The sequence below is a fragment of the Chrysoperla carnea genome, chromosome 5 (assembly GCF_905475395.1).
Source record: "Chrysoperla carnea chromosome 5, inChrCarn1.1, whole genome shotgun sequence".
Classification (NCBI taxonomy): Eukaryota; Metazoa; Arthropoda; class Insecta; order Neuroptera; family Chrysopidae; genus Chrysoperla; species Chrysoperla carnea.
The window spans coordinates 20,184,954-20,198,688 of record NC_058341.1 but is presented as its reverse complement, the minus strand read 5'-3'; the positions used below and the strand labels follow the sequence as shown (position 1 = coordinate 20,198,688).

Below are 13,735 nucleotides of genomic sequence, written 5' to 3'. Positions count from 1 at the left end.
TGTCCATCGAATGAATTACTTCATCGGTTGTTTGACCTTGAATTTATAAATCATTATCATCGCTAATTTAACATTATAAAATACATGAAATTATATTCTTGAATAAATGAAAATTATGTAATAACCTTAGAATAATAAATAAATTATAAGGTTACATTTATTTTCAATCTTTTAAATAGATAAACGCGTGCGCTTGCGAAATCTGTCATATGAAGCAGCTGATTGCAAAAGGAGTGTGTTTATCGATTATAAAAAATTAATAAATTTGTGATTAACTATTAATTTCGTATCAATTGTTTAAAAAAATACAAATCGCATCTTTTTTTTTAAAAATAATTTGACATTTGTCATACCTTTAACCTAAAATATTCATCCTTTTAAATATACCAGGTGGTTTGATTAAAGGAAAACAAAATAACATTTGTGACCTTTCCCCGGTTAGGTTTAAAAGATTCTTGTAAGTAATTGTTGTTGTTGTTCTTGTTGCTTGAAGGTTAGAAAAAAAATTGTTGTTTGTGTAATTTGTGAAATGTTTTAAAAATTTATAAAACTAAAAAAAAAAACTTAAAATGAGTGACTCAAAAAACAATACACGTGGTAGTAGTTTAGGTGCTAAATTAGCACTTGGTATTCGTACATCAAAATCAGCCGAAATGCCAAAACGTGCTCCACCGGTGTTCGCTGAAGTTGGTCGTCTAGCGGCTGGTGTCGCTGCTGTTGCAAGTGGCTCCGCTACTGGTAAGCTAAAGAACTTATTTTATTTTCTATATTTTAAAAGTTTTTATTTAAATAGTATTTGTATTATTTTTTAAATTAGAACAATAGAAATTTTCACTTACAAGAGTTACAAACATTGTTGGTAATGCGCTATTATTGGTATTTCAAATAAGTTTTACAATATGCAATGAAGGTACCTTTTTATATTTAAAGCAAATAAATTCAGTTTAATACTAAGAGAGGGCAGTAGTAGTTAAACCAATGATTTGTATACTATTTTTAAATAACTTAGATTTGATGACATACGGGAATGTTATCGTACTTTTCGGAATGTTATCGCACCTTTCGGAGTCTATAACATATAGGAATATTCTCGAACACTGTTGCTGTTGGGCATTCAGGAAAAATCTATGGCATTTTGTAACGTTCTGACCTAACACGTTGAAATAATCTTCGACACCAATCTTTGTAGTCGAAAACCAAAATATTCTTCATGTATGAGGGATTATAAGGCTATCATGGGGTTCGATTTTGCTTAGTACAGGTGAGAATTGATTGTCATACCCCTCCCTGGATATCCCTGCTGGATACTGGAATTACATAAATGTCGTAAGAAATAAATCACGCAAGGCTTCGGAAATTGGCGAGAGATTGTCCTGTATCTTAGAAACAAAGCTTACTTATGCAACACCCTGTATATTGATTAATTTCCTTCGCTTATAACCATTATCATCTTATTTAACCGATTTAAAAAAGGCAGGAGGTTCTCAATTTGACTGGATGTTTGTTGCATGATTACTCCGCTAATTGAGGACCAATTTTTTTGGAGATTGTGTATTCTCAAAGTGACTTCATCAATATTGTTTTATCAAAATCGGTTCAGTAGTTTTTAATAAAACTCTTGAAAATACTTAAAAATCATTTTATGGGTGTTTTCTACATGATACTTTCACTTACTTAGAGACCTACTTATGTGACTTTGTTTATTACGTACCAAGAAGGATCTAAACTCACCAAAAGAGTATAAAAAAATAGAACCGGCCCTAAAAAGTGTAGAAAAAAGTAAAAAAGATTTTTCTATAATTTCATTGTGAGTAATCACGCTTTGGAGTCGACGCTAAATCATTTTTTACTGTTTTGTGCATTTTTTTTTTTGGTTTTGGTTCTATTTTTTGTAAAATTTTTTTAAATAAAATTTATATCTTGTTTGATTTTATTATCTTTGTAGTAAGAAATAGGTTTAATGTAAACCATAGCAGAAAAGCGCGTAGGTTTCTCAAAGCTTCTAATGGAATATATACCAAATTACGTTTAATTTCCTTTTTGAAAGATAGAAAGAGGAATTGGGGAATTGAAATAAAACATTCACATATCGTTAAAAATAAAATTTAAATTTTATTTTATAAGTATATGTATACTAGAGTGATACCCATCCGCTTCGCTGGGTTTAAAAGTAAGGATTGATAAAGATTGCTCTCGCTTATCCCCTTTGTATAACACTCGAAATAATGGTAAGGATTGTTTTACACAGGTAAAATATTTGTATGGTTTTCTATTTTCTTAAATGTATTATAGTAATTATTCATTAAGTATATCAGAGAAGATGGCCATGAAATATATTATATTGACTATTTTTACAGAAACCTGTAATTTAAGGTAATGTCAAATGACTACTTTTACAGAAATCTGTAATTTATGGTAATGTCAAATTAAATTAATTTTTTTTTATTAATATATCTTTATAAATTATATCTCATGTGTTATTCTGATATATCAGCTATATTGCTGTACAGTTTCAATGAAAACCATTCGCTAGTTTAAGCGTGAAAGCGTAACAAACAAACAAACATGCTTACTTTCACATTTATAATATATAGAGATGTATTTTTCAATTCGAATAAATATTTTGTGTAATCGTAATCTTGATATAACTAATAGTACAGAGGTTATGGATGTCGCTTGGTAAATTTTCTGATTTTTCAACGTCATTTTCTAAAAGTTTATTCATCATATTCATATATCGAAAGCTGAGTTCAGTAGGAAAAACAATTGGCTGAGTTAATTATAGTTTAAAAAACCAACACAATTAAGGCGGTCTTTCGGCCGATAATTGTTTCGTTTTTGGAAATTTTCGATGGTAATTTCTAAAATCTTTCACCAGACCACTAGTTGAAGCTACCTACAAGATTTTGTTTTAATTTGTGCTCTCACGGAAAAACAATGATATTTACGAAAAATTGTTTCTAACAAAAGTTGTTTATTATTTTATAAGTAACAAGACTTTACAATGCTTTTTTCCGAATTAATGTGACAAAAAAAAAATCAAATTGTGTCGATCCGTGATTACCAATGTCCGTGTGCTCTATAACCTCCGTTCTATTAGCTCTGTCTTATATCATCCATGTCAATCTTTCTATCTTTATTTTTTATTGAGATAGAAAGACACATACTTCACTTTACCCATTCAACATTTTTAATATATAAATATTTCAAAAAGAATTATTTACATCTATTATTTAACCTTTTGTTGGCATTGCCCTAGTGATCATTTTGATATTTGTGATGGCACTAACCTAGCTCTAATAGGTTCCAAGAATGTCGAGTCCAGGTCCCGGAACTAAGCACATTAGTGATAGATAGCAAAAAACTGGCATCACAGTTGAAAAGAATGACCCCAAATTAGTGGGTTTGAAAAAAAATTCCAATAAGATCGGATCAAATTTGCCTGTGTTATCAAAAAAATCAAATTTTTTAACTTTATGACGTCATCAGAATCAAAAAAATTTATTTTTGCTCTATCCCATTCAAATTTTATCCAATTTTGCTAAACCAAGTATGCAATCCTACTAAATTTGGGCTATATTTTTCAAATTTGTGATCTAAATTAACCTAGCTCTAATAGGTTTTAAGAATGTGGAGTCGTGGTCGCGGAATTAAGCATATAAGTGATAGCTAGCGAAAAATTGACATTACAACTGAAAAGAATGACCAAAAATTAGTGGGTTTCAAAAAAAATTCGAATAAGATCGGATCAAATTTGCCTGTGTTATCAAAAAAATCAAATTTTTTAACTTTATGATGTCATCAGAATCCAAAAAATTTCATTTTGCTATATCACATCCAAATTTTATCCGATTTTGATAAACCAAGTATGTAATCCTACTAAATTTGGGCTATACTTTTCAAATTTGTGATCAAAATTAACCTAGCTCTAATAGGTTTTAAGAAAGTGGGGTCCTGGTCACGGAATTAAGCATATTAGTGATAGCTAGCGAAAAATTGACATCACAATTGAAAAGAATGACCCAAAATTAGTGGGTTTCAAAAAAAAATTCAAAAAGATCGGATCAAATTTGCCTGTGTTATCAAAAAAATAAAATTTTTTAACTTTATGACGTCATCAGAATCCAAAAAATTTAATTTTGCTCTATCACATCCAAATTTTATCCGATTTTGATAAACCAAGTATGTAATCCTACTAAATTTGGGTCATACTTTTCAAATTTGTGACCAAAATTAACCTAGCTCTAATAGGTTTCAAGAATGTGGAGTCATGGTCCCGGAATTAAGCACATAAGTGACAGCTAGCGAATAATAGAAATCACAGCTGAAAAGAATGACCCAAAATTATTGGGTTTGAAAAAAAATTCCAATATGATAGGATCAAATTTGCCTGTGTTATCAAAAAAATAAAATTTTTGAACTCAATGACGTCATCAGAATCCAAAAAATTTAATTTTGCTCTATCACATTCAAATTTTATCCGATTTTGATAAACCAAGTATGTAATCCTACTAAATTTGGGTCATACTTTTCAAATATGTGATCAAAATTAACCTAGCTCTAATTAGTTTCAAGATTGTGGAGCCAAAAACTTTAAATAATAACTCCAGTTTACTGCGGTATGTTTCACGATGCCACTAAAGAGTTTATATCAATATTTCAAAAAGAATTATTCACATTGTTCTTTTATTTAAAAGTAGAATACTAAAGTAAAACCATTTTTTAAAATTTTATTTCTTTATTTGTAGGGAAAAAGTTTTATTTCGTTATTTTTGTTCAAAAAAAAAACTATTGCAAACTTATTGTAATGCAACCCATTCCTATTGTTACCTTCTAGATAGTTTTTTTTTTGTTACAAAACTGGTTGAGACGAAGGATACTTACTCGGGTGGGTGCATTTATGTATATTTGGTCCGTTTCTTTCATGCACTCTGTAGTTTGAACAATAAAAAGACAATGATGTTATTAGATAAGAATTAATCGAAACTAGGAATTCCGCGGGGTGGTACCAGTGGCATAGTATATTAAGTTTAGTCCCAGGTTTGTAACGCTTAAAAATATTGATGCTACGACCTAAATTTTGGTTCAGGTGTTCATAAAATCACCTAATTAGTCCATTTTCGGTTGTCTGTCCGTCTGTATGTCAACACGATATCTCAAAAACGAAAAAAGATATGAAGCTGAAATTTTTACAGCGTGCTCAGGACATAAAAAGTAAGGTCGAGTTCTTAAATGGGCAACATAGGTCAATTGAGTCTTGGGTCCGTAGGACTCATTTTGTAAACCGTTAGAGATAGAACAAAAGTTTAAATTTAAAAAATGTTTCTTATAAAAAAATACACAACTTTTGTTTGATACATTTTTTCCTAGACATCAGTGTTTACTCGTGAGAGCGCAAATTAAGCGCAAATTATATAGTATGTATTATATGGGAATATCAGTTATGTATGTGTGATATGTATGTATATGTTATGTGACAGTGTAATCAACACTGTCTATACATGGTATTTCAACAATTAACTCAGTCAATTGTTGGTTTTCACTTGTTTTTATATTGTATTTCAGTACGTCATAATATGTATGATATGACATGATGTTTTAAAACAAAAAATAATATCAAAGACAATAAAAAAGTATGACAAATGATGACAATATGTCTGTTAGTCTGTCCGTGATACATAAATGTAGAATGAATATGAATACAAATTATGTATACATTTTTAATAAGAATAGAAGTAAAACCTTTTTTTTTTTATACTGTGTGGTTCGTGGCTCTGGTTTGTAGAGGGATTGTTGTATATTTCACGCCTAAACGACGAAAAACATGGAGACTTTTCAGAAACTAACTTTGGAAAAAATTCTTATGTTGACACCGCAGCGATTAAATCTTGTGAGTTCTCTTAACTCTTGGATAAGTCATGATAACAAGTGAAATTTACAAAATTAAAAAAAACCCGACAAAATTTTCCGGGTACGGAACCCTAAACTCCTACTTGAAACATATATAAGAACACGTCTCCGTTAAATTACCTTTCAAACGAAACCAAAAAAATTAAAATCGATTCATCCGTTTAGGCGCTACGATACCTAAGACAGACAGACACACACATAGCGGTCAAACTTATTACACCCCTTTTTTTTTAGTTCGGAGGTTAAAAAACAGACAAAAGTTCTTTTGACTGCACAGGATAGTCAGTAGTAGTTTTGCCTGAAAAGCATTGGTTAATAGTGCTTTTGATTGTAAATTAGCGGTCAAAAGTGGTTTTGACTGGTTAAAACAGTTTTCACCAGAAAAAAACCGTCATGAATAACTCGTTATTTAATAACTCTGGCCAAAACAACTCGGTCATCACAACTCTGGTAAAAACAATTCGACTCAAAAACATCCCTGTTTTGGTTAACCCTGTGATTGCCTTCATTAACTGATTCGCGTTGGAGTCGTTTTTGAAAGGAGTTGTTTTGACCGGAGTTATTTTTGCATCGAACCGGACTTGTAATAATATCAAATCATACAATCCCAGTAATCGAAACAAATCCAGTAATGTGGAACACTCATGGTTTTTATTGAGTTCCGATTGTAAATATAAAACTACTGTAAATATAAATCTCTCCAGCAAATAAACCATTTAACACTTAATGAAATTGGTTGGGTTGTTTATTATGTTCAATCAGTCTAAGTGTTCTGAATAAGGACGTTCCGATATATTTCGTACGTTTTTGTGGATCCCTCCTGTATTCCTGCATTCATTTATATAGTGTACATTAAAACAAGGAGAGAACGATGGAAGAATATCAAATAGAATTCTTAAAGATATCAGTTGTATGTGTAATAGGAGCTTTCTCATATGTGAAGTTAGTTCACTATCCTTCTGAATACATTCATGAAGTTAGCATCATCACAGATGATAAGAAGTGTAGGTAGTCAAGATATTTAATATTTATAAATATGTGTTTCTTCCCACTTAACTTTTTTTACTTTTAACGAGTAAACACTTATGTATTTGCATTTGGTTTAAGGAGGTTAACGATGATGTATACATATAATACAACGTAGTCCAGGAGTAGCACACTTTCATATTGATAAAATCTACTTTTATAGCCTGTATACAGGGTGTCTGAACGCCTGGGCCTGGCAGTGTATTACGACTACTGGAGGAGGAGACTATGTCTCATCTTCTCTGTCATTACCCAGCTCTTGCCATGAGGAGATGGACTTACTTGAGCCAGCCTCACTTGGACGATCTCTCCAGCCTAAAGTCCGTCTATGTCAAAGCACCCTTGCTGTTCTTAAACAGCTCCACATGATTCATGAAGTATTGGCCGGGGATGGGTCAACTCTTTTTCGGTATCACAACGGGACAGAGTTTTTCGTTTTTGAGTTATCGTTTTGACATACAGACGGACAGACAACCGAAAATGGACTAATTAGGTCATTTTATGAACACCTGTACCAAAATTTGGATCGTAGCATCAATATTTTTAAGCGTTGCAAACCTGGGACTAAACTTAATATACTATGCCACTGGTACCACCCCGCGGATTTCCTAGTTTCGATTAATACTTATCTAATAACATCAAATTTTGTCTTTTTATTGTTCAACAACAGAGTGCATGAAAGCAACGGACCAAATATACATAAATGCACCCACTCGAGTAAGTATCCTTCTTCTCAACCAGTTTTGTAACAAAAAAAAAAAAAAACTACCTAGAAGGTAACAATAGGAATGGGTTGCATTACAATAAGTTTGCAATAGTTTTTTTGAACAAAAATAACGAAATAAAACTTTTTCGTTTTTGAGTTATCGTGTCCACAGACGGACGGACGGATGGACAATCGAAAATGGACTAATTAGGTGATTTTATGAACACCTATGACAAAATTTTTTTCCTATCATCATTATTTTTAAGCGTTACAAACTTGGGACTAAACTTAGTATACTAAGTATATTTCATATATACATGGTATAACAAATCTTGTAGAGATATCAGATTGGAATCAGTTCTTCAAGTTTATTTAATAGCCAATTTTGATCTTTAAAGGTTAAAAAGAGAGAGAATAAGACTTTAAATAAGGAAGTTGATCCTCATAAAAAGACCATAATTTTTTACTGAAAACATTTTTTCGAAAATCGTAAGCTTTCGAAGGAAATGCGACTTAAAAAAATGTCATTATTATTACATTTAATCGAAAGAAACAAGAACAATAAAGGCCATTCGACTGTGTTAATAACTTTTAAGCGCTGATAAATATAAATTGATCATTAAAGCAAGAAGGTCACATCCCAACCCCGGAGAAATAGGTCCAATCTGATGTCAGAACATAATGACCACCCATCAAACTCTGCAACTTTGGTTTAAGTTAATTTTTCATTGGTTAACTACAAAATGAGCTATTATCCATTAATAGATTAAAATCCTGCTTTACTGTCGCATTTTTTTTGAACGGAAGCATACGAAGGCGATAATTAGATAATTTTACATATGCGGAGTAAATTTTAATAACATTAAAAATTATAATATTCAATAAAAATAATTAATTGGAAAAATTTCTTATAAAAACTAATCTATCATATATAAAAGTGACAGTTAAACCGTAAACGATCAAGGATATGAACAAAAATAATAAAAATATTAATAAAAAGTTAAATTATATTTTAAATTTATTAATAATAACCGGTTTAGCACCAAAATGTTTAATAGAAAATAAAATTTTAAATGAATTTTATATGATTTATCAAATTGGTTTAATTGGAGGATGTTTCATTAGTTTTATTTATTATGGGATCAAAAAATGGATAGCGATACATCGTGTTTTACCATTTACAAATCGATTTTTACTATATTTTCAATTATTTTTCTCAGCATTTTATTATGTTATGCAATATGTAAATATATTAAAAAATGAAAAAAATTTAAATAAAATATTAAAATTAGTAAATAAACAATATACGTATAAAAAAAATAAGAATTTATTATATAAACAATTATTTTTAATTTTATTTATAATATTAATAATTATTCATAATTGTTTTATACAATATATTAATTATAATTCATTTATAATTCTATTTCAATTACCGGGTTTTTTTGAGTATATTTATTTATTATTTATTTATTTAATAATAAATATGTTAAATGAACAATTAATTTTATTTAATAGAAATATTAAAAATAATTACTATCGAATTAAAAATATAAAGAAATTAATTAAAATTCATCAACAATTTTTATATATTTTAAAATTAATTCAAAAAATATTTTCAATAAATTTTTTATATTTTTTTCTATGGGATATAATTACAATTGACGAAATAATATCTTATATAATTGAATTTTATCGATATAAAAAATTTATTGCAAGGACTGAGCATTTAATTGTCAATTATTTTGTTACCGCTTTAGTTAGATTATTTATTATTTTTCATTTAATAAAAATTTGCGTAATTACATGTAAACAGGTATGAATGTAATTTTTTTTTTAAATATTTAAAATCAATATTTAAAAATATATATTTAATTTTTAGGCAAATCAAACAATTGTAATTTTAAATAAATTTATTATCCAAAATATTTATGGGAATGAAATAAAATCGTTAATGCCAAGTTTAACATTAGTACATAGAAAATGTCAGTTTAAATTTTATAATTTTCTAAAATTAGATTTATTTCATTTTTTAATGGTAAGTTTTTATTTAAATAAAATTAATATGCTATATTAGTGATTTATTATTTAGTAATTATTAAAATTTGATTGTTACAGATTTTAAAATTAATTATGACAATTATAATTACTTGTGTGCAGTTGAAAGATTATTTTCCAACACATTATAATTTTAAAATAAAATAAATCAGTTGAAGAAGAAGTATAATTTTTAACTTTGGTTTTTTTTTAATTTTTAATTTTGGTTTTTTAATTTTAAATTAACTATTCAATAATAAATTTGGAAATCGTTTGTAAAAAATTTAAAGTTATTTTTTATGTTTTGTACCTCGAACTTTTTTGGCCATTGATATTGGCTAAATAGGCTAATGAGCTAAATAGGGTCACTGATCACAATACCAAAGCCAGAATTCCGATATAATCCCTCCAAAAATAACAATATTTTGTCAATATTCAACAAAATGAGCTGATAAAGTGTACCCGGCGGTTTCACGGTCGTTGATCACGATTCAAAACTCAGAATTTTTATATACTCCCCCTCTTCTGGAGTAACTCGATCCCGCTGGTTCAAACCAAATTATGCATTATGTTAGATTAGGGGGAGTAAATCGGAACTCGATCTATTTTTTTCTACCAAAAACCAATTGAAAGAGCATCCTTTCAAGATTTTGGGGATCCAGGATCTTTGCCGGGCACCACAGATAATTTTTTTTCTTTTCATAAAATATGCGATCAAACTAACCAAAAGTTATGGAAAAATATAATAAAATTGTTAAAATTCAATTTGATCCGCCAGAAAATTTGATTCAACTTAGAAAATTATTATTTTTGAAAATTTATTTTAATATTTTCGGGAAAATTTATGGTAAAAAACTGTATTTTACCAACTTTAAATCGATTTCTAAAGCTCAACAATTGTTAATATTTATCTGTAGGTACTCAATTTTTGGTTATTTTTGTGCAAGAAAAATTTTTTAATAAAATATTAAAAATTATTACACAAGTGAATGGCTTAATTTAATATTCCCCGGATGATGCAAAGGCTGGATTTTATTTCCGTCAGTTTAGGTCCACGAAGGACACACTTAGGCTATAGAGCCCATTGTGATACCATATATGTGTTTTACCACTTTTTCGCTGATAATTTCATTTATCGGCTTCTTATTTTCAGAGGCTGAGTGCACCTCTTTCATGCATATATCATGCACTACACCAGTCCATCACAACTATTAATTAACTTAATTTTTTTTGTGACGGCGGGAATTGAACCCGATACTATAAGCATACCGCGAAAGTAAATATCTTATAACCCTTTTTAACAGCGCTTTGATAGTTAAAAGACATTTGGTATTATTTATATTTGATTATGTTTTGGACATTATGTCTGATCGAATCCGTGGAAAGGTATATATTTTTTGAATAGATCAATTAAACATATTGAGAAATCTTTCTGTCATTCCAATAATTTGAAACCTTTCTGTCATTCCAATAATTTGATGATAAATTTTAAACATGATATGCAAGTTTGATAAACAATTAAAAATAATCGATAAAAACAATTAAAAGGATATTAACTAAATAAAACAATTAAAGCAATTTAATAATAAATATGATATATTTATAAATATATATATTTGTGTTGAAAGAGCTTTACTAAGACATTCTATCAAAAAATAAATAAATTATGAATTATATTAATCGTAAATTTAAGAATATTTTTATTTTATTACTCTTGTTTGGTTTAATACCAAAATATTTAATAAAAAGTAATATTATTAAAAAAATTTATTTAATTTATCAATTTATGCTTATAATAATGTATATTATAGTTTTATATTTAAAATTTAAAAATTATGATTCTGAAGAAAATTCAGCTGTTCCATTAATGGCCATATATTTAATTTTATATGTAAAAATATTAGGTTTACTTTATATTGTTTTACAAATTAAAGTTGTAATAACTAGTGAAAAAAATTTAAAAAAAATATTAAATTTATTAAATAATAGATTTAAATATATAAAAAATTATAGCAACAACTTTTTAATGATATTTTTTATTGTTATAATAATTATTATTTTATTAATTGATATTTTCTTAGATGAAAAATATAATATTCTTTCGTTTATAGAAAATATTCCATCAATATTGCAAATGTTTTATTTTCTTTTAACTTATTTTATTGTTGATATATTAAAGCAAGAAGTTAAAATTTATAATAATACAATTATAAATAAAAATTATAAAATAAAAAAATTATTAAAAATTCATAATAAACTTTTAAATATTTTAAAATTAATTCAAAAAACATTTTCAATTTTATTTTTATATTGTTTTTTATGGGATACATTTGTTGTTGCCCAATTATTATTGATTATCAATCAAGTTTATATATATCTTGAATTTATTCCATCTAATAGAGGTGAAATCTTTATTGGTCTATTTATAATATGGGTTTTATACATATTATTGAAAATTTTACTTATTATACAAATTTTTAATGAAGTTTATGCACAGGTAAAAAAAAATTTGTTACATATTTGTTTAAATAATATATTAATGCTATTATCTTTTCAGGCAAATCAAACAGTTGTAATTTTACATAAATTAATTAATAAAAACAGAAATAAAAAATTACAACAATTTTATTTACCAATTTTATTGTTAAAACATAAAAGGAGCGACTTTAAAGTTTATAATTTGAAAATTAATCTTTTCTTTTATATAACGGTAAAATTAATGAGTGTTAAGTATTGTAAAAAAGACATATTTCTGAAATTAATAAAAGCATTTATCAGATTTTAGAAACAATTGGGAAAATTATAATTGTACTGAAACAATTTGAAAGATTTTATCCAGCGAAATATTATCCAAACAAACATAACGAATAAATATGTTAAATTTGCTGAAATTTTTACGCGATGTCCATAATTTGCATGGGTGGTTGAACGGTAAGATGCTATAGGTGTGTCGTACAATTTCCTAATGATTGGGACAAGTACAGCTAAATGTATTTACAATGTAATGGGATTGAATTTAAAATATGAATTCATTGATACAAAATCACTGAAGTTAAATAAACAAAATCATTACTTCCTTGAAAGAGATTGATTTTAGTTTAAAGTCATGCATTTTATTGATGGAAAATAAAATTGTACTTAGTTGGACAACCACACGAATATTGTTGTTACCAGTTAACAGAAAATTAGAAATAAACTAATTAATCATTTTTATAATTTAGGATATTTTTGTACTTTTATAAATGTTATTGTTAGCGCAGTTGATAGAACAGTGGACTTAAGACACAAAAACTATATGTAAATTAAATGTCGACGGTTCAAATCGAAACCGAAGGAATATAATTTCTTTTTTAAATAAACCTATTAGCAGGTATAAACTATTTATTTTTTTACCTGCTCATGTAGTTGTGACAATCACACCAATATTTTGTTATAATAAGTGATAGAACTAATAAAAAAAAGATTATTTAAAACTATGCTGTCTATCAAAACTACAAAACTTGAAATTTATATTCAACAGTATATTACTTTGATACAAACAATTCATGCGTTTGTGTCAACTTCACCAATCAACCTCGTATGGTATGGACCACATTCGTGGATCCATTCGCCATATTTGATGTCGATATGATGTTGAGACAACCTCATATCGGTTGATATTAAGAATTTTTTATAGTGTATTAAAACAACCAAAAGAGCTAGGTTCACCCTGATATCAGAACATGATGTCCCCCATCAAAATCTCCAATTTGTAATTTTTTGATTGGTTAGCTACAAAACGAGCTACTAGCCATTATAAGGCTATTAAAAAATCGATAAAAACCATTAAAGAGTATTTACAATATAAAACAATTAAAGCAACTTAATGATAAATTTGATATATATTTATATTTGCGCTTAAAGAGTAAATTATTAATGTTACAAACAGCTTACTTCGACTATATACCAATTAAAAATAAATTATGAATAATATTAATTATAAATTTAAAAATATTTTTATTTTATTACTCTTGTTTGGTTTGATACCAAAATATTTAATAAAAAGTATTATTATTA

The 13,735-nt window shown here is 27.5% G+C and overlaps 1 protein-coding gene across 1 annotated transcript in view; it reads left to right on the top strand.

Annotated features, from left to right (window-relative positions):
• Positions 1-563: 563 nt before the first annotated feature.
• The window catches only part of LOC123300670 (cytochrome b5 reductase 4), a 137,923-nt gene continuing 124,751 nt past the window's right edge, over positions 564-13,735 (top strand). The window contains exon 1 of the mRNA XM_044883279.1: positions 564-738. Within this exon, the coding sequence (XP_044739214.1) occupies positions 570-738 (169 nt within the window). The 5' untranslated portion in view covers positions 564-569. The remainder of the gene's footprint in view (positions 739-13,735) is intronic.